Source organism: Callorhinchus milii, unplaced genomic scaffold, assembly GCF_018977255.1.
Source record: "Callorhinchus milii isolate IMCB2004 unplaced genomic scaffold, IMCB_Cmil_1.0 Scaffold7, whole genome shotgun sequence".
Lineage (NCBI taxonomy): Eukaryota > Metazoa > Chordata > Chondrichthyes > Chimaeriformes > Callorhinchidae > Callorhinchus > Callorhinchus milii.
In genome coordinates this window covers 25,952,419-25,977,248 of record NW_024704748.1, presented here as the reverse complement: position 1 = coordinate 25,977,248, position 24,830 = coordinate 25,952,419, and the positions used below count along the sequence as shown (strand labels likewise).

Genomic DNA, 24,830 nt, shown 5'->3' with positions numbered 1-24,830 from the left:
AGACCCACACCACACACACACACACAGACCCACACACACACAGACCCACACACACACACACACACACACACACACAGACCCACACACACACACACACAGACCCACACACACACACAGACACACACACACACACACACAGACCCACACACACACACACACAGACACACACACACAGACACACACACACACACACACACACAGACCCACACACACACACACACAGACCCCCCCCCACACACACACACAGACCCACACACACACACACCCACACACACACACACACAGAGGGACACACACACACAGAACAGAGAGGAGGAGAGAAGAGGGGGAGAGAGGAGGAGAGAGGGAAGGAGAGGAGGAGAGAGAGAAGGAGAGGAGGAGAGAGAGGAGAGAGAAGGAGAGGAGAGAGAGGAGGAGAGAGGAGGAGGAGGAGAGAGAGAAGGAGAGAGCAGAGGAGAGGAGGAGAGGAGCGGTGCTGAGCTGCGTCTCCCCGCAGGTCAATGGAGTTGGAGAACATCGTCGCCAACACCGTCCTACTGAAAGCCAGAGAAGGTACTGGGGGGGGAGAGGGGGGGGTGGGGGGGGAAGGGGGTGGAGGGGGGGGGGAGGGGGGGGGAGGGGGTGGAGGGGGGGGGGAGGGGGGGGTGGGGGGTATTCTCTATGTTCTGTATCTGCAGGTGTTGGTTCAGATGTATGTAATAAGTTGCATTTACTGTTTTCTCATGATGTGCTGTGGGGGGGAGAGGGGGAGAGGGGGGAGAGGGGGTGATGGGGGGAGAGGGGGTGATGAGGGGGGTGATGGGGGGGAGAGGGGGTGTTGGGGGGGAGAGGGTGTTATGGGGGAGAGGGGTTGTTGGGGGAGAGGGTGTTATGGGGGGAGAGGGGGTTATGGGGGGTGTTGGGGGGAGAGGGTATGGGGGGGGGTGTTGGGGGGAGAGGGTGTTATGGGGGAGAGGGGGTTATGGGGGGGGTGGGGGGGAGGGGTGTTATGGGGGGAGGGGGTGTTGGGGGAGAGGGGGTTATGGGGGGAGGGGGTATGGGGGGGTGTTGGGGGGGAGAGGGGGTGTTGGGGGGAGAGGGGGTTATGGGGGAGAGGGGGTTATGGGGTGAAGGGGGTGTTGGAGGGGAGAGGGGTTATGGGGGGGTTTGGGGGGAGAGGGGGTGTGAGGGGGGTGTGGGAGGGGAGAGGGGGTTATGGGGGTGTGTGGGGAGGGGGGTGTGTGGGGGGAGGGGGGTGTGGGGGGGAGGGGGGTGTGGGGGGGAGGGGGGTTGTGGGGGGGGAGGGGGGTGTGGGAGGGGAGAGGGGGTTATGGGTATGTGGGGAGGGGGGGTGTGGGGGAGGGGGGTGGGGGGGGGGGTGTTGGTCCTGATGAGATCTGTCTGGACATTTCTTGGCTTTTAATACATTGTGCAGTAAAAAAAACAGCAAAAAAAAGGGGGTTTCACCACATGTGTATACATATATATATATAATATTATATTAGACACAGCAGTTGGGAAGGTTTTTAATGCAAATCAGTATTGTTCCTTCCTCCCTCTCTGTTTTGATGATGGATTATTTGGTTTTTTTTGGGGGGGGGGGGGGTGGGAGTGGGGGGAGGAGGATGGGGGGACAGAGGGAGGATGGGGGGGATGGGGGGAGGATGGGGGGATGGGGGGGATATGTGCAAGAGACAGATGACAGACTCAGATTGTGTTTAAATCGAAATGTACGAGTCCACCTTCCACAGTGTGGAGAGCTTTCTCTCTCTCTCTCTCTTTCTCTTTCTATCCCTCTCTCTTTCTCTTTCCATCCCTCCCTCTCCCTCCCTCCCTCCCTCTCTCTCTCTGTTTTCCCCCCTCTCTCAGTTCTGTAGCAACAGGGGGGGGAAAAAAAGGGGGTTTTATTTTAGTGCAGAGAAAAATGACATATTGCACATATTGCAAATGGTAGACATTCTTTCTCTCCCCCCCCCCACCCCCTCTCTCTCTCTCTCTCTCTCTCTCCTTTCCCCCCCAAAAAAAAAAAATGTGTGTTTGATATGATCTGTACATCAAATAATAAGTGGTGTGTGTGTGTGTGTGTGTGTGAGAGAGTGATGTGTCTCTCTCAAGATCTGCTGCCTGAAAATCATGCAAGATTCAGCTTATTTGGGTCTGATTTGAAAAGTATATATTTTTCTCTCTCTCTCTCTCTCTCTGTGTGTGTGTGTGTGTGTTATTTTATTAGGAAAAGGGGGGGGTTTGGAATGGGGATACATTCTGATCATCCACACCACATTTCTGATATTATTAGTATTATCATTATTAGTATTATTAGTATTAGTATTATTATGTTCATTGTGTGTGGTTTTGTTTGCAAATAAAGCCCCCCCAAAAAAATAAATACCCATATAAACACCCACCCACCTTCTGTTACATGTTATAACCACGTAAATGCACGTCAAGATGGGATACAGCCTTGCAGGACATCATGTGAGATAGGAAGAGCAGCTTTTTTCCTTTTATAACACTATCTGTTTGTACATCACGTTCACTTGGTTTCAAAAGTCACCATCGTGTGGGTTACATAAAAATATATATATATTTTTCAACACAAAAAACATTTCGATTTAAAGTGGTACCTTTTTTTTTAATGCAGTTTATATATATATATATATATATATATGTATGTGTGTGTGTGTGTATGTGTATATAGAGAGAGAAATTTCTTTTTTTTACCCCCCCCTCCCTCCCTCCCTCCAGAAAAAATCTAGTTTTTTTAGAAAAGAACTGGACAATTCCTTCAGTCACCTATAATTTGGTCACTGCTGTTTATTCAGCTCTTAATATGTGTGCATTTGTGGTAATGGGTTTGCATCTTAATTTGGTGGTGGGGGGGGGGGGTTTAAGGGTGATTTAAAAAATCATCTAAATTTGTGCATGGGGTGGGGGGTGGGGGGTGGTTTCAGCTGTTCATTTCTCATTTCTTTTTGCTGTCATATGTTTTGTGAAGTTAAGTGGGGGTTTTTTTTGGAGAGAGAGAGAGAGAAATTGAATAGCACTTTGCTTTATTGAGATGAAGCTGAACTGATGAAATAAATGCATGTTGGTGGGAGATGTGTGTGTGTGTGTGTGTGTGTGTATGGGGCGGGGGGGGGTGTTGGAGAGAGAGAGAGAGAAATATATTAGCCTTAAATATTTGAAAGGTTTTGAAAGAAGGACGTGTGGAATGTGAAAGAGTACTGCATTGCCTCAAATGAATGGGTTTAATATATAAATGGTCGTTTCAAAAAGACGCAGTGGTTTGTGTACCTGGGGGTTTAACACAGGAGGGGGGGGTGGAAAGGGGCAATTGAATGGTGGAATAATAGCCCACTCTGCTGTCCCTTATTCACCTAACCCTTATTATTATTATTATTATTCCTTTTTTTTTGGTGGGGGGGTTGGGGGCAGTGGTGGGAAAGCCTGTGATATTTTCTGAAAGCTGACTTTGGATGACAGCTACAGAAAGCAGCAAGCAATTGAATGATGGAATGAAAGCTCACCCACTCTCTGTTGCCTTTTATTCTATTCACATGACCCCTCCTAATTTTTTTTTTGTGTGTGTGTGGGGGGGGGGGGATGTGGGGTTGGGGGGGGGGAGAAGAGAGAGAGAGAGAGAGATAGAATATAAATCCCTGTTATATTTTCTGTTCTTCTGGGAGCTAACTGGCTGGGATATGGTCATGGATGGGTTACGCACGTTTTATATGTCTGCAGAGCATTAGTGATGGCATGAATTTTACAATGCAATTGCACTTGGACATGTCGGTTACGTGTGCGTTTCAAGCCAGTGCGAGAGAGAGAGAGCGGCTGTGGCTTGGCGAGCGGCTTGGCTGGTTAGCCAAGGCTAATGAGGATTTAGCACGGTTTAACACTATTCTGAGCCTTGGTGTGATCTGGCCACAAATGTTCCTTGGCTTCCCTTTTCCATCCCCTCCTCTCTTCTCTCTCCTACCCCTTTGCAGTCGAGCCCGCTGAGACCGAGACGTCTCGTAGATGTGATAAGGCGCTAAATCAAATGCAAGGATTATTATTATTATTATTATTATTATTAAAAGCACAGCGTTTTTTCAGAGGTGTGATTGAATGGGGAGTTCTGTGTGTCTCTTGTGTGCGTCTGTGTGTGTGCTGGGGGCGAGAGATGAACAAAAAAAAGCTCTTCACAGTGAGCGAGTAGTAAACTTATGGAACAGGCTCCCTAGGGAGACAGACAGACAGACAGACAGACAGACAGACAGACAGACAGACGTTGGAAGCAGAAAATGTAGTTTTGTTTCAAGAACAAATGAGATCGATTTCTGCTAGAAAACAATATCTGGGGATAGATACAGTATGTAGTTTGGGGCGCGACATGTCAGGCGACTGCCAGGACGGTGGAAGGTGAAAAGGATGGACCTCGGTCTGCTATCACCGAGCAAATTCTTAGGTTCTTAACACCGCAAGTCATTGCATTTCACAGCACGTGGTTTGAGCAACGTGTCAAGGCAGTACAATATTTGGAGGCGAGTAACAGACAGACACACTATGATGTGTGTGTGTGTGTGTGCGGGGGGGGGGGGTGTTTAGCCATATCAGTGCAGTTAAGTGGGTGCATTGCCCTGCCCAGTTGGTGGCGAGTTATTGTACACACCTTTTTTTAAATAGACAACAAATTTATTGCATCGTTTATTTAATTTTTTACGATATATTTACATAAAAAAGGCACTAGGACTGGTTATACGGACGACTGCAAGAAATGCTATTCTACTTGTGAATAGACGGGGGTCATCGTAATTGGTTGAGACTACATGTCTCGCTGAATTATTCCCATATTTGCATGGATCAACATGCATTGATTTCTGCTCACTCAATATTGGCTGCAGCTATATCGCACTATTGTATGACCCACTATTGAAAGCTTCGCTATTTCCACATAGTTGAGATACAGGTCAGCCATGAATGGCAGAACAGACCCAAAGGGCTGAATGGCCTACTCCTGTTCCTATGGTTCTATTATTCATCCACGTACATCTGTTTAAAGGCAAGGTAAATGTCCAATGGTTTATTACATAACAGTTTAGCAAGCACACTATCAGTTTCATATTTCTCGTTCTCCTATGTCAAATTAATATTCCCTGTGGCGTGCATACATAATTTGCTTCCTTTTTGAAATGAATATCTTTTTTTGGTTACTGTTACGGCCTAGAAGCTGTTTTGTATTGTCGCTTTCCATCGTAATTCATCTGTTTCCAGCGAGTTTCTCCTTGGTTACCATTCGCTCGAGCAGTGGCCAAAGTTTTGATCGCCCGCAACCTGAAAACGCTCCCCTTTTTCTTTTAGTCCTGTAAAGGCCCCCCACCATGTAATAATTCTCTGCAGTAAAATTATAATCAATAATTCACCACTGTGAATTATCATCTAATGGTCCGTGAGATGGGTTGGCAAATGCATTTGAACTAAAAATACGTCTCCCGTAGAATCGACCAAATTCATTCCAGTTCATGCCGTGGTTGGTGTCCTTCCTGTCGTGCAAAGGACCTGTGACCAATTTTTCACTCTTGCAGGGGGAAGGCCTGCCTTACAATTCCGCCCAAATAGAAATTGGTCATTAATTTCACTGTTATTTTTGGGACATCGCTGTGCGCAATTGAACTGCCACTTTCGCCTACAAATACCCAGTGAATCCTGCAAAGCGGTTCCAGAAGTCTTTCCAGCACGATAGGGCGCTATACCAAATGCAAGGATTATTATTTTCTATTATTATTATTATACATCTCAAAATCCTTTGGACTTTTTTTTGCCTCACTCCCCACCAGCGCAGTGGGCAGTTCACTTGATCTAAATTGCTCTATAACTGCTGCTAAAGGTGCCAACATACATCGCCTGCACACACTTACTGTACCACCTTCTCCTCCCCCACCCGCCATCCTGGATGAGGAGTTATTGTTCAGGCTCCACTGCGAGATATCTGAGAAGAAGAACTGGTTATATTGGAGTTAATAGGGAGCAAACCCACATTCTGACCATCCATATAGTACTGTAGTATGTACTACGTAGCTGGCTCTTATTTATTCCTGAATGTGAAGAATGATTTAGCGATTAGAATGCAATGTTAATTATTATAATAACAATAATCCTTGCATTTAATATAGCGTTTTATCACATCTTCGAGACGTCCCAAAGCGCTTCACAGAATAATACTGTAAAGTGAATTGACTGTATATTTTGTGGGAGGAACGCGGCAGCCAATTGTGAACGGCAGCGTCCCACAAACAGCCGCGGATGAGTGACCATTTTTTTAAAAAAAGGGATTATTAACCCTAGAAAAGCGACCCTTCAATCGCCTAAGAACCGGGTTCCTATTTACTGCTCAGTAAACACAGACGTGTGGAGTAAGGAAACTTGCCCAACTTTTCGCCCTGCCCGGGAATCGAACCCAAGTCCTCTCGCTTGCGAGGCAAGTGCTCTAACTACTAAGACATGGGACTCCACATTAATCCTGAATGTGGAGAATGATTTAGTCCTTAGAATGCACTGTTAATTATTGAACGTTTAGAGGAGATGTATGTAATTCGATAGCAATTTTTTTGCATTATTGTCGTGCTTTCGTGCCCTCTTTTCATGGCAGAAAATTAGTGTTTCCAACTGTGTCTTTTAATTGTTTGTGGTTTGGCAGCGAAGGGACTGATGATAATTTCTGTAACTTAATTCGTTCAATTAGAATCTGTACACATGGACATAAAGTGTGATTCAATACTGCGCAACGTGTGAACATTTTGGATTCCTTCCCTGTTTCAACCGCGTATTTTGTTTAAAAAAATTTCTGCGCTTGTCACTCAGTTTTAGGCCTGATGTAATTACAGGTTAAATACAGAGAAAAGCACTCTCTCTGTATTACCCAAGAAATATATACTGTACAGTACACTGAATAGTCAGTCACATTAATATCTTGTGTTTCTTTGCACTTGGGGCCAGGGTGGGGGGAGCCTTTTGTTTGGCATTCAAAGTTATGATTGTTTTTGAGATTATACACATTTTGACTGCATTAAAAGAATGAGGAAATTACTGCCGATTTGTAATGTGCCTCCAAGTATCCTTTAGTATTCACTCCAGTGCAGGACAGATAGAAGAGAAAAATTATCCAGATCATAGATGGCTCCAAGAATCCTCTACTGCCGTTCTTTGATCTGCTTGGCTCGGAGGATGAGGTGTAGTAGTTTGTTAGAATTCCCAGTGAAAGAATGTCTTACTTTCAACTTCTGCGAATGGCTGAGAACCTATATCAAAAATAAATAAACAGGGAATAGCAAGTCAGCTCGAAGGACAATCTTGAGACTGGGATTGGCAATTTTCTGGTTGTAGCTCAAGTTCCCGGGCATCTAACCGGCACCATTCGATATGTAAGATGGTTTTCAACTTGGAGTCCTGTAGCTCAGTGGTTAGAGCCCTCGCCTCGCAAGCGAGAGGACCTGGGTTCGATTCCTGTCCAGGGCGAAACGTTGGGCAAGTTTCCCTGCTCCACGCGCCTCTGTTTACCAGCAGTAAGTAGGAACCCGGTTGTTAGTCGATTGGCGGATCCCTTTTAACAAAAATCCTTAAAACAAAATTTTGGTAATTCAAACCACGACTGTTTGTGGGGCAATGCTGCAACGTTTCGCTCACAAAATATGCAGTCACTTCACTTCGCAGTGTATTGTGTGAAGCGCTTTCAGACGTGTCGGAAGATGTGACAAAGCACTATTATCAAATGTGAGGATTGTTATTACAATGTGTTCCGTTTGATTTCCGCACCCAGTGCAAAGTTAAATCCTCTATATTTCAATTTTACTTTTAATTTACAAAAAGGAACAGTATGACACAGTTTGCTGTTTTCTGTTGGAATAGTTACATTTTTTTCCCCCAGTCAATTTCAGCTGCTGTCAAGTGCTTAGAGAGGGACGTGGGGGTGGGTGGGGTGGGGGAAATTTCTTAGATGCGCTAAAATCTAGTGGCTGTAAAATGCTGGATAGTTAAAGAGGTTGTGCAATTGTTAACTGTGGTTGTAAATTACTCAGTGATGTTCGGTAGAGTATATATACTGCAGTTTTGATATCAAATGGGAAAATTATTTAATGCATGGTGGAGTACTATAAATCTAAATGCAAATCTTTGGGCAGAACCTAGGTCTGTTCATTGCTGGTATCCACAGTGACCTAGTTTTAGACATAAACACATTTGATAAATGACTGTCTTTTATGGGAAGTCCCTCTTCTTGTTTCTCAACGCTGTTGATACGAATATTTGTCGAATTGGTTTGTCCGTAGTCCACCCGCTGCCCAAATCAAAGTAATCCTTCTCGACGAACGATTTCAGGGGAAAATTTGATCATTGGCATTTACCCGGCATCTTACGTTTCTGCTCCTGTTACTGGTGACATTTTCGGTTTGTGTTGCTCAACCGATGTATTATTTCCCATTGAAAACCCTCGGATAATTGTGCTTTCAAAGGGTGACCTAAAAATGTACACTTGTATCATGTGTGTGCTGCCTTGAATCTTAACTGATGTGGACTATCAATGTGACTAAAATGACCTTAGGCCACACTGATTGGAACAGGACTATTTATTGCACACGCAGTCAGTCACTGCTGCATGATTTTCGGTAGAGCTGTTGCTTATTGAGAAGTGTCTGTGTGTGGGTGACATTCAAAACTGCACAGCAAAAACAAGAGAAATGCGAGCACAATATACAATTCATCACCAAGGTTGCAGAGAGCAGTCGAGAAGTGGCTTACGTGATGGGAAACTGGAGTGGGGTGGGGGGGTGGGGGCTGGGGGGGGGGGAGATTTAAAATCCCGTAGAATGAATTGGTGAGGTGGAGACTGAAAGATGAAAGAAGGGACAAAAGGCTAAGGATCAAATCGGATAACCAAGAGCAGAGGGAGAAAGATTCAACAAGCATATCGGAAGATCGGAGTATTCTTGTAGTGCTTGTAGGCGCCTACGTGAGGTAGTGTGAATATTCTGTCTCTTCGCCACTGTACGAGGAGGGGATGGGCAAACTTCTGGCTCAAAGAGATCAATGGATGGACGACAAGCGCAATCCAGGATGCTTTTTTACTGGTAGATAATTATGTAATTGCTGTAGCTATTTGGTGGTAAGATTTGCATTGCCACACTGGAAATAAGCTACTCGTCCCTTCGTTTCATTTGTATTGTGCTGTAGCACTTGTAAGAGCTTGTGTAAGTTTTTGATTTAGAACGACTGTACACCATGCATTACTGTGCTACTGTCCCTCTGCAATGTACAGTTGTAGCATTTGAGCTGGAGAAATAAATATGCGAGTCGGGCTTCATTCAATAGCATATTGTTTTAAAAGGAGCACATTTAAAAGATCGAGGTTTTGGGAAGCAAAGGTTGCTTTCCAACGAAGTCATTTATATTTACATAACCAGCTACTTGTACTTTTTAAATGCACGTCTGTGTGAGTGTCACAAATAAACACTCAAATTGTTTGTCTATGAAAACTAATTTTGGTCAATTTTGCTAATGGAAATTTGTCCTCACTGTCTTGGCTTTTCCCTGAGACACTCAAATGTGCGCAATTGGCTGCTGTGTTTCAACCACAAAATACACAGTCACTGTACTTTACCAGTATATTCTGTGAAGCGGTTTGAGACATCTTGAAGACACGATAAGGCGCCATATCAAATGCAAGGGTGATTATTATCACACATCCTCACTCTTCGTTTTCTCAATGAATCGGGGAATAATAATAATATTAACCCTTACATTCGAGATGCTTCAAAGCGCTTCACAGAATATATTGTAAAGTCAATTGACTGTATTTTTGTGAGAGAAATGCAGCAGCCAATTGCGTACAGCAGCGTTCCACAAACAGTCTTGGATTGAGTGACCAAATTATTTTTTTTTAAGGGATTATTACCCCCGGAAAAACCATCCGCCAATCGACTAACAACCGGGTTCCTACTCTCTGCTGGGTAAACAGAGGCATGTGTGTGTGTGTGTGTGTGGGGGTGTGGAGTAAGGAAATTTCAAAGGTTTCACCTTGGGGAAGTTGCCTTGACTTGAAAAAACACATTTTAAGCAAAATTGTGTTGCTGACCTCCCCCACCGTGAAATGTCACAATCGCAAAATTGCCCTCCGGTTCAGATAATAATAATAATAATAATAATGAAATAATAGTCCTTGCATTTGATATAGGGCCTTATCACGTCCTCAAGACGTCTCAAATAAGAAAAAAAATCTGGGGGCATGGGATTGGAATTGACATTTTATTCCCGTATCTCAAGAGCTTTGAACGACAGCATGAGGGTCAACTGTAATACAGTACGATAACATTCACAATTCCTTTCAGTGCACATTAGTGTTTGCCATGCTAATGGTTATTACCTCATTCCAGTTTAATTGGGTTGAGGAAGTAGAGACCTGCATTTCTGCTGCTCGGAATCCAACGTCAAAATGATGGATACGTGGATATTAATAATGTCTATAATCAAGGAATCCAAGGTTTTCGTTCGCAGGCATTCAGAGATTTCACCAGCGCTAACTGTATTATATTGTTGCCATTGTTTTAAAACGAGGAATATAATTCCAGTTTAGCTATTCTAAATAGATTCTGGTGCTAAATTCGATTTAAGGTAAAATTTATTCTGTTTAGAGAATCGAAAGGAATTGTGCAGAATTCCAGAGCCCCACAGCGGAACCAGCTGTTATTAACTGAGCAGATTTTCAAATCAGAATCGAATTTTATAGTAATGCAATGACCCTGGCGTTTGATACAGCGCCTTATCACGTCTTTGAGACGTCTCAAAGGCGCTTCGCAGAATACACTGTAAATTTTCTTTTAAGAAAAGTGTGTGTATGTACGTGTGCGTGTGTGAAATTGTGTGTAGGGTTTCCGAGTGGCTCTGTGATAATGTGTGACACTGAGCTCTGCAGACGAGGTCAGTCTACAACGTTAATTAATTTCAATGGACCGCTGCAAGTTGGTTTCAGCGTCCCTTGGGGGGAGTGGGGGCGGGGAGGGTGGGGGTGGGTGGGGGGGTTAGAAATTGGCCAGAATTCCGGCTGTTATCCAGTGACCCTTGCTGGTACGGATCTGTCTGGTTGCCAGGTACAAACAGGTTTGGTCTGGTCTCTGATTATCCCGACAGTGTAATAGCCTGCTGACAATCACTGTCCAGGCCTTAACGCATGAAGACTGGAGACTGGGTGAGGCCACTGGCAATCTGGCTCTGCCCAGTGGATCTGAAGCCCAGCGTGAGTCACGGTAGTCAGGATAGGAGAGGATAGGAAAGGAGGAAAAACAGTGTATATATATTTATATAAAAAAAGAAAAATGCTTAATCTTTTCAGTAAATTAATACAAGCGTCTGTAATTACATCTCGCGGGAATTGTAAGATTGCAAGTATTACAGAGTGTGGCAAAATGCACAACATATTCCTTCAGACTTAAGCGCACACACGAGGTAAATTACTTCTTGCTGTGGTAATTGGTTTGTTTACAGCTACGCCTATCTAAGTATTGGAAAATTTGACTTCGGAAGTGATAAGATTAAAGTGTTACAGTCCACTAAAGTGGGGCCTACCATCTATTACATTCCAGACATACTTCTGGGCTCATGGTTTCAGTGAATTGTTTTCCCAAATGCTCACAACTTTATAAAACCAGGCGCTTTATAAATTGCGATTAAACTACTACCAGTGTTAATCATCGTGTCCGAGCCGCAGTTAACTTAACAGAAACGACTTTCACTTGGAATAAATAAAGTTTTCTCGTGGGTTTGGCAATGTTATCAAATTTAAGCGCAAGGCACCGAATCGGGAACGTTGGGTTTTATGACTTCCCGAGACACAGTGGCTTTTAACTAGTTCCGTGCTTTAAGGATAAGATGTAACGTGGTTGGTGGCGTGTTGTACCTATAACTGATTCAGACGGTTCGAGTCAAGCTTCATGTAAAAATAAAGCCAAACTCAGTGGTCGAAGGTCGAAGAAGACCTTTCTCTTCGACCGTGCCTACGGTCACCTCCTCCTCCGTCCAGCCCGGTGTCGTGCTCTGCTTCTGTCAGGCCCTCTGGGACTCTACCCTGCCTGAGGGGCGCTGTGTAAATGCAAGTTGTTGTTATTAATATTATTATTATTATACGAATTTGATGAATGTAAGGAAAGGTCTTTTAATGCCGGGAGCCAGAGGAGGCTTTGGTTCTGCCACCTTCCCAGCAATGACTTAAAGCTCTGCAACAAACCCTAACGAAATTATAACGAATGACCGAATGGTCTGTCAGCCGCATGTGCTGAACTAAAGAGACTCAATAAAAATTGATGCATAAGTCTATGCTCAATACTCTTAAGTATTGTTATCCGATTAAAATAGAATCGTGCACTCATTCTGCAGGGTAATGTTTTCTTATTTGGAGAAAATGTCCTGCAATCCTAGACCTGCTTCACCTCAAACCATCGTTTGCCAAGTGCAACCACAAACCTAACCAGTTTTCTTTACGTACGTAATGAACTTTAGCCAGTGATTCAGGGTCAGTTAACTTCTGTTTTAAATCTAACTTAGATAAATCATTGAACTGCATGCTTGAAAAGCGAATGCTTTCAAACCTCAATCCTTCTACCTCTGTTGCGCCTAATGGCGACAACGTAAGATAATCTTGTGCGACTTCAGGCCGACAAAAATATAAGAGCACATCGGTTCAGAAAGAGGAACATATAACATTTGGCATCGTTAGCGGCGTCAAGAGAACTGAGACGCAAGTTCAGATCTAGCAAAACAACTGTTGTCGGACTTGTGAGGCTTTGGAAATTAGTGCACTTTTCTGAAGCAGGTGCTCTCGCAGATAACAAACCTTTGACTGTTTCTGTGTTTTAAGTGAATTCTAACCTACACCTAGGGTTCCGGGTGTTATTTTCTAATTGTTCTTGCTATACAGCAGCCAGATACGTTTCCTCTTCCCCCCACCCCCCTCTTTAATGTTACCACAACACGCCTACATCAGCGTTCGTCGCTGGAGGAATTGTGAATTTTTGAAAAACATTAATAGCTTGAACACTGATTGATTGACCGGCCTAGTGGGGTTGGGGTTGATACGGATATTTTTTTGGTGCAGCGGAAACCAGTTTGCTTTCGGCGCGTCGCATTTCCACTGTTTGGACACCGGCAGGTGAATTTCGTTCGGTGCCTGCTTTCGACTCGATCAGAGTTTCGAGGAAAGCAAAGGGTAGCTGGTGAAGGCATTTCCTTCAGCAATGCAGCTTATAACAGCATAATAATCCTGGCATTTGATACAGCGCCTTATCACGTTGTTGAGACTCCTCAAAGGGCTTCACATAATATACCGAATTGTAAGTGTAGCGCTGTGTATTTTGTGGGTGAATACTATTGGGAGATATGCAGTTTGTTCCAAGCGATGCTGATGTTCTTTGAGAAAAATGCTCGATCGAATTTCCAGGTCCCTTCCAGTCTGTTCAATTAAACAGCCATTTAGTGACTGTTTTGTGGTCCATTGCTGTGTTTGCCTACAGAGCACACTGTGACAAGACTCTCTGGTACAGTATTAATCTGTGGGCGTGTTTCGCCCACAAAATATACAGTCAATTCACTTTGAATATTGAAGCTGAATATTGGTCCAAAATATACGCGGTGGGTTTTATTTTAAATTTGAATTTCTTTGCTGGTCTCAGCGAGGGCTACATGGGGTGACTGAGGCATGTCCTTCCTTGCCAGGGTTAGAGAGATGAAACCAGGCAGCGTTCCTTCCTCTGTTCTCTCTCTCTCTCTCCCTACGGTGCTTTTGTGAGCACGTGTGGCAGTTGGATGGGGCGAGGTCAGTCTCCGTTGAGAATGTGGAACTCGCTGACAGTAGCTGTGTTGAAGCAGAACACCTCAATGTGCTTCTGAGAGGAAACCACGCATACTTGAGAGAGCAGGAAACAGGCGTTTGGGGGCTCTGGGGCGGTTAGGATGGGCATGTCTCATATGAATTACCGACATAGACTGGTACCGACTAATTCAGCCCAAATGACTTGTTTCGGCGCTGTAGATTCTGTGTAGTATAAAGTCTTGAGCGACGTACTGAGCAAACTGACAGCATTTCTACCGCAAGATATACAGTCAATCCACTTTACAGTAAGGAAAGCGAGTCAACGTTTTGGGTTCTGACGAAGGGTCGTGGACCCGAAACCTTGACTCACTTTCCTCTCTCCATGGATGCTGCCTGACCTGCTGAGTGTTCCCAGCCACTTCTGTTTTTGTTTTCAGATTTCCAGCATCTGCAGTGTTTCGCGTTTCAATTTACAGTCCACTCTGTGGAGCGCTTTGAGACGTCCCAAAGACGTAATAAGGCGCTATATCAAATGCAAGGATTATTATTATTATTATAACTGGTGGATTAAGGAACTTTAAAATTGCTTCAAAGAGGAAACTAGACAGGTTCCTGGAAAGTAGAAGAAAAATCAGGGTGATTAGATTGAGAAGTTTAAAGGTTAGACTGGATTAAACAATGATTTTCCTCCTGCCTGAAATTGATGCTATGTTTTATAATGATGATAATAATCCTTGATATAGCACCTGATCACGTCATTGAGACGTCTCAATTCACAAAATATACTAGAAGTGAATTGACTGTATATTTTTGGGGTGAAACACGGCAGCCAATTGCCCACAAACAGTCGTGGATTGGGTGACCAAATTCTTAGCATGATTAATTTTTGGGGGAGAGGGATTATTACCCCCGGAAGTGATCCGCCAATTTGGATAAATGATTATTGGTAACTATGAGTTTAGCAATCTGTTTTTATAAAGACATGGATAGTATTAAAAATTGTCTGACTGTTTTATTCATGATATGTTTTGTTTGTTATTATTCATGTTAAGGCATGTGAGTATTTTATATTTTTACTCTGTATATTTTGCCAACAAAAATATACAGTCAATTCACTTCACAGTACATTCTGTGAAGCGCTTTGAGACGTTTTGAAGACGTGATAAGGTGCTGTATCAAATGCATGGATTATTATTATTATTATTATTGTAGACGCTTATTCTCAGTGTGATCTCTTGTTATCTGTGCAGTAGGATCTTTCTTGAAAGAGTAACTCCTGCAAGAATTGAACCAAACAGTTAGGGGGAACTGTGCATTTAGTTAGAAAAACCACCGACTTTCAAGGCTCGATTCATTGTTGGGTGCCCTGCCCAGTTTTACCATTGAATGTCTTAAATTTTGACCCCACCCCAAGAGCCAACAACTAATCGATCTGCTGCTATCCACATCTCAGCTTCTGAAGCTGCTTCAAAAATATAACCATGTAACAGCGCTGCAAGTCTTAACATAGTACTAAGAGAACTGGTTTGCCAGCTATTTCGGTTCACTTCTGCAGGAGTGCGAGGTTCTCATTGAATCCAAAACCGAGACCTCGTAGCATAACAGGAAGAGGCTATATAATGCAGCCACCGAATTGGGTGCGGTGACGATTGTGTGGGCGTCCCTCAGCCATGTAGAAGTGTGTTCCCCTTTTTCTCTTCCCTTCCCTCCTCCCTTCATTTTAAATGAATTTCCATGTTCTTGGCCCTTTGCCTGCACCATTCTTGAGCCAGTTGCTGTAAGGTGCACAAGAACACTCTGGGGCAAATGGATATATTTTGGCAGTTTCCTTCCTATGAGGAAGTGCGTAGACAGCTGATAAACTACAAAAGACAGTTCTGTGTTTGCTGTCATCCTGCCAACAGTGCTCAGTATATACTGAAGGATACAGTCAGCTGGCAGCACATCAGAAAGAGCATTGCACATAAAGATCATTAAACTCCATTAGAAATACTTTCCGAAGCAATGAAAGACTTTAACTCTGTCTTGAGCTTCAGGTATGACTTGAGCTTCAACCTGTATTGCCACCGGAGGTCTTTGATTGGATTGGTACCAAATGCAAGGATTGTTCGTATGTCTTACTCTCGTTCCCCCTTCTGTCTTTCTTTCTCTCTCTTATTCACACACCCTTCACTCTTCTTTCTCTTTCTGACATGTGCAGGTTTTTTTTGTTTAGTTAAACCTGTCAGCAGATACCTGAACCCCAATTTTGATGGCAAAATGCACAATGTGGGAGTCTTCTGAGCAAACCAGTTTGAAAACTGTGTGTGGCGGTGGGGGAGGGAGGGACGGAGGGAGAGAGAGAGAGAGAGAGTTCCTGACTCCAGTACTCTTGCAGATTTGCCAATGATTAACACATGTGGCCACTTTTTTCAACAATATTAACTGACCTATCAGTCACGTGTGGAAAGTTTCACCCACTATGTGTGTTGAAGACTCACTCTTGGTGTCTGAAATGAAAACAGAAGTCGCTGGGAACACTCAGCCGGTCAGGCAGCACGTATGGAGAGAGGAACGCACTCCACAGAGAGGAACGTTAACTCACTTTCCTCTCTCCATAGATGATGCCTGACCCGCTGAGTCTTCCCAGCGACATCTGTTTTTGTTTCAGATTTCCAGCGTCTTTCCGCATATCACAGCAATTTACAGCTTCACCATCTATGCCTACCATCTAGTAGCGGAAACCCAATGCCGTTTTATATCACTTGACAAAAGTTTAACATTCTGGTCGACACTCAGCTGATAATAATAAGAATCCTGGCATTTGATACAGCGGCTTATCACGTCTTCGAGACGTCTCAAAGCGCTTCACAGGATGCACTGTAAAGGGAATTGACTTGTGTATTTTGTGGGCGAAATGCGGGCACCAATTGCGCACAGCCGCGTCCCACAACAATTTAAGGTCATTAAATTCGCCAAATTACTTTCAAACGTGTTTCACATTTTGGACTGCTTGTTGTCGCTGGTGTGATTTGTGTTCGGGGATAGGCTGGGGAGGGTGGGAGAGAAGGAAGAGAACGGTTCCAAAGTGCCCTCTCTGGGGCCCACCAATGTGTTCCGTTCAAATCAAGATTGAGGGGTTCTACAAATTAACGCACTACGAGGCAGATTTACATATGACCAGATCCTGTTTAGTTGCTTCACGTCAATATTAAGTCATATGTTATTAAGAACAGCATGTTTCAAATTGTGGCTACTGCTTTTTGCAGCCTTGAATCGAGATAAGCACTATTGCAATTTGCAGAGATTAACTTTCAGATTAAAGTTTCTGCAGTCGAATCTCTTTGGAGGTTTTTGCCTTTTTTTGACCTTAATAAGTTGCGTGTCGAAGCAACATTGGCAATTTCTCTGAAGATCTTTTTTCTCTCGGGTATATAATAAATAATAATCCTTGCATTTGATAGAGCGGCTCATCACGTCTTCTGGACGTCTCAAAGCGCTTCACAGAATACACTGTAAAGTGAATTGCCTCTATATTTGTGGGCGAAACACGGCAGCCAAAACAATTCGCTGCCGCGTTTCGCCCACAAAATATACAGTCAATTGACTTTACAGTATACTCTCTGAAGCACTTTGAGACGTCTCAAAGGCTATATCAAGTGCAAGGATTATTATTATTAAGTAACTCAGCGACTGACTGCAAATGTTTAACTGTATGTACATTGCTGCCAGTCTGCTTGCTGTTCCTACGATCTGGAGTTTATTTTCTCCTATCAGTTCACTAAAGCCTTTGCATGCTGTAACCTGCAAGAACTGCAAAGAATAAGGGCACCATTCAAGTGTCAAAAGTTGTTGCACTTGGTAAAGTTCACAAGTGGGGGGGCTGCGGTGATCACAGTGCTGTAGGTGATGAGATGTGTGGAACTGACAAAGGTGATTAAATTCAATACAGGGTTATTCAAGTAATTTGGGGTGGTGTGGGTCAGGGGGCAGAACTACCCTTTTAGAGCCCCGAGGCTCTGGAACTCCATCCCCCAGTGCCTTCGCCTTGCTTCCTCCCTTTCCTCCTTCAAGGCCGGTCTCAAAACCTTTCTCTTTGACCGTGCCTTCAGCTCCCCTCTCGACTCTCTTCCTCCTCCTCGCTCCCTCCCTTCCCTCCCCTCACCCTGACCATTTCCCCCCTCCTCTCTCCCTCCTTCCCTCCCCTCACCCTGACCATTTCCCCCCTGCTCGGGTCATGACCCAACTGTGCAGCGCCTTGGGACGTCCTCCTGACGTGAAAGGCGCTCTATAAATGGAATCTTGTTGTTGTTGTTTTAGGCTATAATTGTTTTCTAATTCTTCTGTTTCATCTCCTACAAACACACATTCAACCCACTTTACAGTATATCCTGTGAAGTGCATTGAGACGTCTCAACGACGTGATAAGGTTCCATATCAAAAATGCAAGGAGTGTAAACTGTATATGTCATTCACTCCCTGGCTGTTTATGGGACGCTGCTGTGCGCAATTGGCTGCTGCGGTTCACCCACAAAATATACAGTCGATCCATTTTATAGTATATTCTGTGAAGCGCTTTGAGACGGCTAGAAGATGTGGTAAGGCGCTATATCAAATACAAGGATTATTATTATTATATAAAGCTACTTTAGTCCAGTCAGTGCCCTGAATGGTTACTGAAAACAGGTTTGACTGTATAATTCATGCAGTATAATGTTTAGATACTAAAGTTTTGAGATTTCACTTCCTGTGAAGTACTTTGGGACGTTTCGGTGACGTGATGAGGTGCTGTATGAAATGCATGGATTCTTATGGGTGACATAGATTGATTTTTGGATGTGTGTTCAAAGGAAATTTCAAATCCAAAGCTGCTAATTATTTATTCCAACAAAGTGCTGACAGTACCATTTTGGGTTAGATGCATGAATCCAAAGGTCTTTCAATGGGGCAGTTGTGCAAATTTATATTTTATCATATATATAATTTCTTTAAGATGGCTAATCATCAATGGTACTTTTAAGATCTTATTGAATTTGATTTCATGAATTTTAGCCACACTAAAGAGGTCTCTTAAATCACCAGTAACATCGCATGTTCCTCACTTCCCCCTCCTCCCCCTGGCCTTACATTGTTTTGTGCAAGAAGTGTCTTCAGAGTGTCATACATGTCAAGGATTGCTTTCCAGAGGTCTACACAGTTGTCATTGCTGCAGGGTTAAAGTCCTTAAGTACATCCCATTTCACTGAAGGGTAGGCAAGTATCTTCTAATTCTTTAATTGAAAGATCTTGCAATAAATGATGTTTGACAGGGCTCAGTTGTTTACTGAAAAATTACAAGTGACTTCAGACCTTGGAAAGCCCAAAGGCTCAGTGAGTGAGTTATACGTCTCAATCAGTTACTACTTTATTATTTCATAAATGGCCCAGTCCAGTTGAGTACCTTGTTTATGTTATGGGTTTAAATTTTCTAAAATATACATATGTGCACATTTGTTTTAAGATTCACAGGATGTAATGGGCTTACTTGGCTTTCCCAATGACTCGGAAGTCGCTGGGAGCAGGTCAGGCAGCATCTACGGAGAAAGGAAAGTGAGTCAAGGTTTCGAGTCCAGGTTGACATGTTGACTCACTTTCCTCTCTCCATAGATGCTACCTGACCTGCTGAGTTTTTCCAGCGACTTCTGTTTTTGTTTCAGGTTTCCAGCATGTGCAGTATTTTGTGTTTTGGTTATTCAACCAGCCGTTACCCTCACAGACTGGGAAGGTCATTGGTTTGATTGCTGGCCTCGCGCAGAGCTTACTGATCTCAGTAGACGTTGCACTTTTTTGCCACGGACTTGAGTGGCCTGAGAGAATGAGGTGAGTGAGGTGAAAGGGCTTTGAGTGAAGCATGGATCAGGCATGATTACCATTCCTCCAACACGGTTGAATAGTCTTGCTGTCGAGACTCCCATCGCGTGAATAATAACCGTTTGGATGAGGTAACTTAGAGAACCTGACATCTATGAAGCAATATCCCTCGTGGGAGAAAAGAATCAAATGCCTTGAGTAGAGTTAGGAAGAGCATTGACGTGAGGAGGTAAAAAAAGGCCTTTATTCCGCAGGGACTCGCTTTGTGAAATGGTGACATGTTCAGTGGCTAGACACAGCCAGAGCTGTTGAATCTGTTTCCACCACCCTTTCAGGCTGTGCAATCCAGACCGTAACAACTCTCTGTGTAAAAATAAATTCTCCTGATCAACCCTCTGGTTCTTTTGCCGATTATCTTAAATCTATGTTCCCTGGTTACTGACCCACCTGCCAAGTTAAACAGTTTCTCCCTTTCGAATCTATCAAAACCCCTTCTCCAGGTAACTCCACATCTGTTGGATGCATGTTTCCTGCATTGAAATAATAATAATAATCCTTCCATTTGATACAGTGCCTTATCATGTCATCGAGGCGTCTCAAAGCGCTTCACAGGATACACTGTAAAGTGAATTAACTATATATTTTATGGGCGAAATGAAGCAGCCAATTGCGCGCAGCAGCGTCCCACAAACAGTCACGAAATCGGTTTGTGGGTCAATTTTTAAAAGACCTATTTTAATAATTCCATTTGATTGTGTGATCGAAACGGCTCAGAATGCCTGACAAAGAGTTTTCGGGTAAACGTAACAGCCGCGTATTGTTGGGCGCAGGTTAATGTCGAGCAAAACAGCCGTGAAGAAAAACAATCCATGTTATCTGGAGGAATGTTGGCCAGGACGCTGGAAGAAACTTCTCCTTTCAATCATCGATGTCTACCTGAACAGGCAGATGAGTCCTTGTTTCCACATCTTATCTGAAGAACAGCTCCCATGACAATGCAGTGTTGTGAGCTCCAGCCGTGACTGCATTGGAGTGATAATCCTGAGGCTATAAGGTCAAAATTCTGCCGTGGGGCTTAAACCTCCAACTTTCTGTTTCTGAGGCTACGTGAGCCGGACAGACACCTGCGTGAAAATGATAGGCTTAATACTTGTGTAACTTGGCTGTTTATACTGGGTCGTGTTTCACAAACTACATTTGTAGTATTTTCTTTTAAAAAAATCGTCGTCTTCCAATTCTTTTCCTTCAGGCAGGCTGACGGAATGGGCTTGTTGCAAGGATTCAGTGTCAGTGTAATACATTATGAAAAGCATTCTGTCTCGAATGCGAGCGCAGTTAAAAAAAGAAATGACCTATATTTTGACGTTTTACTTGATCCATCGCCCGTTTCAAACGGTGTTCCCATCCGTGTTTGGTGGAACGAGGCGCACTGGTGGCAACCAGCAATTAGTGTCAGAGGAATCGGGGAAGACACGGCGAGACCAGAACGATAACAGTGACTACAACGGTAACAATTGTAGAGGTATTTCAGGAAATGTAGGAAGGTGATTTGTGATTTAAACTGGTGAGCACGACTTGAGCACAAGTCAGTCAAGAATGAAGAGGCTTCCTTTAAAAACATGTGGAGCCAAGATTATACAACGCGAGTTCAGACAGTTTTATACCCTATTGATTACTGACAAAGATTCATCAATACATGTATAGGAGCATACAAATTACAACAATAACAACAACTTGCATTTATATAGCACCCCTCACGCCAGATGGAATTACAGCATAGGAACAGGCTGTTTGGCCCATTTGAGCCAAAACTACTCAACTTGAGGCTATCTGTGCTAATCCTAATTCCTTGTCCTTTTCACATGCCCTTTTTTTTACGTCCACTTAAACGTTTCTGTAGTTCCAGTTTAAATGCTGGGATCTCAACCTCAGTGGCCACTTTGTGGTGGAGCATTCCATGTTCTAATTCATTCCATGTTCTCTGTGTGGCTTTTTTCTAACCTCCCTCTTAACTCTTCCGGCACCAATTCTACATTTATGCCTCCTTCCTGCTGATTTAACAACCAGGTGGAGTAAGCTTCCTCTATTTATTCGCTCAACACTTTACCCAAATGACTTCTATAGGATGTCCTCTTGTTTGAATTTCAGGAAGTTAATCTGACCTCCTAAATCAATGCAAACCCCCGTCAGAGTGAATTTGAAGCTCTCCGGGATGCTACCGGGTGAAGGACACGATATAAGTGCGAGTTGTTGTTGTTGTGGTGGTGGCATTTATGGTTTTTCATTTTGCAGCCTCATCAATAACCATGGTTCAGGTACCATTGGCTCCAAGTCGATTATTTTATCTTGTGAAATCAACCCATTTCAAACAGCAAAGGTAATGTTTTGATAGAACAGTGAAGCTCTTTGAGACGTCCTCCTGATGTAAATGCAAGGATTATTATTAATAATAACTATGTCCGTTTTGTTATATTTAAGTGGACTCGAATTCTCTTTGTATTGTGAAAAGATTCCCAATTCTGTAAAGCAGGTTAACATGTTTGGTCCTTTCCAGGAACATATTATAATTGGTGCTAATGCTAAAATTCTTGGCCCCCCAACTCATCTTGACTTTTGTGAGAGGATCTCTTTTTTATTTTGTGACGTGTATATAATATATAATTATAATATAATCCTTGCATTTGATATAGTGCCTTATCTTGTCTTCGAGACGTCGCAAAGCACTTCACAGAATGTAATGTAAAGTGAATTGACTGAACATTTTGTGGGTGAACCGTGGCAGCCAATTGCGCACAGCAGTGTCCCACAAACAGTCGTGGATTGAGTGACCAAATTATTATTATTGTGCACCAAATGGCATCACTCTTACTTTTTGGAGGGATTATTACTCCTGGAAAAGCGATCCGACAATTGACTAGCAACTAGATTCCTACTTATTGCGAGGTAAACAGAGGCGTGTGGAGTAAAGGAAACTTGCCCAACCTTTTGCCCCATCCAGGAATCGAACCCAGACCTCTCGCTTGTGAGGCGAGTGAGATACAGGATTGCACAATGATCTTGTGTCAGGCAGCAGTAGACCATAGTTTTGCCTCGAGCCTAACTATCCAACATATCCCAAAAGGTTCATTCAGCACATCCATCTCATCATCCTTTGAAGGAACTCCCAAATCCTGTTAATTCCCAGGAAACTGTCTGGTTTCTTTTCAAAACCATTGCAGTTGCCTTAATCTCCAACCTATAATAGGAGTTTAGTCTACGTATCTAATGGCTGTTTCATTTGCACTTATACTGAAGCTATAACTGTCGTTCTTGAATTTTCTATGTGGCAGAAAAATTCAATCTGGAGCCCAATTTTTCAAACCCTTCGGAATTTAAATTCCTCTGTCAAGCAGACTTCTCAGTCTTTTTTTCAAGTTTTAGGTTTAACCAATCTTTCCTCATAGCTCTGTGCCCTGACTTCTTGTAGCCCTTTGCTGCACTCCCTGTTTGGAGAACATTTCGTAATGTAATTACCAGCGTGGTCTGTGTTCATCCTGTGCAATGAGGAAGAAGCTTATTGTGTACTCTAATGGGTCCATCAGTAAAGTCATTTGCAATAGCTTTTAAGTTGAGTAAAATATCCATTTAATGTGAGATATCATCAATGAACCTTTGAAGGTCGAATGTTCCTTCAAATATTAAGTAGGTTTAAACCTGGAAACTATTAGTGCTGAAAAGAAATGCTGTACCCTGTAGAATTGTAATGGCAGCTTTAACCAAATACTGTATAGGTTTTAATGAATTTTGTGTATAAATACATATATAATATATATACTTAATGTCAGCAATAAAAGCCACAAATCTTTGCTAACATTGAGCACTTTCTCTATCCAACATCACTTTAATATTTAATACAGTGTCATTTTTTGAGCTTTCGAGTTCAATCTTAATACCATAAAGTTGAGCTTCTTGTCTCTGTCTCTTTCCCCCTTAGACCTGAGACAAGTTTCCTTACTCTACACACAGCTCTGTTTACCCAGCAGTAAGTAGGATCCTGGTTGTTAGTCGATTGGCAAATCGCTTTTCAGGGGTAAAAATCCCTTTAAAAAGTAATAATTTGTTCGCTTCTGTTTGTGGGACACTGCTTTGCCCAATTGCTTTCCGCATTTTGCCCATAAAATACGCAGTCAATTCACGTTACAGTATACTCTGTGAAGCGCTTTGAGACTCTCGAAGATGTGATGAGGCATTATATTAAATGCAAGTATTATTTTTTTATGTGAAAGACACTATATAAATGGAAGGTGATGTTGGTACGCTATTTAATGCCCACGAGGGCCATTGCAGCCATTCTCAATTCTGTTCTTACACGTCTTTAGCGCAGCACTTCTTACCCTTCACGATATTTACTTTGACTTGAAATCCTCTGCACACTTCTTAATGTGGTCATTTTTCGTCGGTTCGGTGTAAATGTAGCTTTTTTAAAACAACTTTTACGTACACTGTATATTGTTTTGCAAGTGTTATTGTCCTTCCATCACAATGTGCAACCAAGTGCTTTAGGCAAATCTGGATTGAAGCAGATCATCTATACTGCAGACTGTTAAATATTTCAAATGGCGCTAGGATTTTGCCAGAATTACTCTGACGTATTCTGTACTTTGTGCAGCATCTAACCAGCTGCCGGCTGCAAACAAATTGCAGGGTTTTATCCCGTATTACAGCTCAACGCGTTCAGCCTTTTCCATAGAAATGTAAAATACACCCGTAAATCATGACTGTGAGAAACATTAGCAAAACTGCTTCAAGGGCTGAACCAGACCGCAAGGGGAACTCAACTCGGTCTAGTGTGATCATAAAATGGTAAATTGTCTGGTAAATCGAGCAGCTCGGTAATTTACTTTGCCATTAAAAATGCAGAAAGAATAATTTCACGGCAGGTTACTGGAAATAACTTAGATTTAATTAGATGACATGATGCAGTGAGTTGAGCACCTTCTAAATAAGTGCTGTAGGAAGTGTTGCTGTGCGCTGCTATCATCTGGTGAAAGGCTCAGGGGGTGTTTCCTTACACTATGCACTCAATAATATCTCTGTATCACAACTTGTTAATCTGGGCAAGGAGCTCACACCCCATTTAATTTTCTGAAACTTGTACAAAGAAGAAAGTAAGTCCGTCCAGGGCTGTTTTGGAGCAGTTCCACTCATT

General features: G+C 43.1%; 1 protein-coding gene across 1 annotated transcript in view; it reads left to right on the top strand.

Moving 5' to 3' along the window:
• Positions 1 to 420: 420 nt before the first annotated feature.
• LOC103186576 (G protein-coupled receptor kinase 5) overlaps positions 421 to 24,830 on the top strand; it is a 110,463-nt gene continuing 86,053 nt past the window's right edge. Inside the window, exon 1 of the mRNA XM_042336600.1 lies at positions 421 to 552. Within this exon, the coding sequence (XP_042192534.1) occupies positions 501 to 552 (52 nt within the window). The 5' untranslated portion in view covers positions 421 to 500. The remainder of the gene's footprint in view (positions 553 to 24,830) is intronic.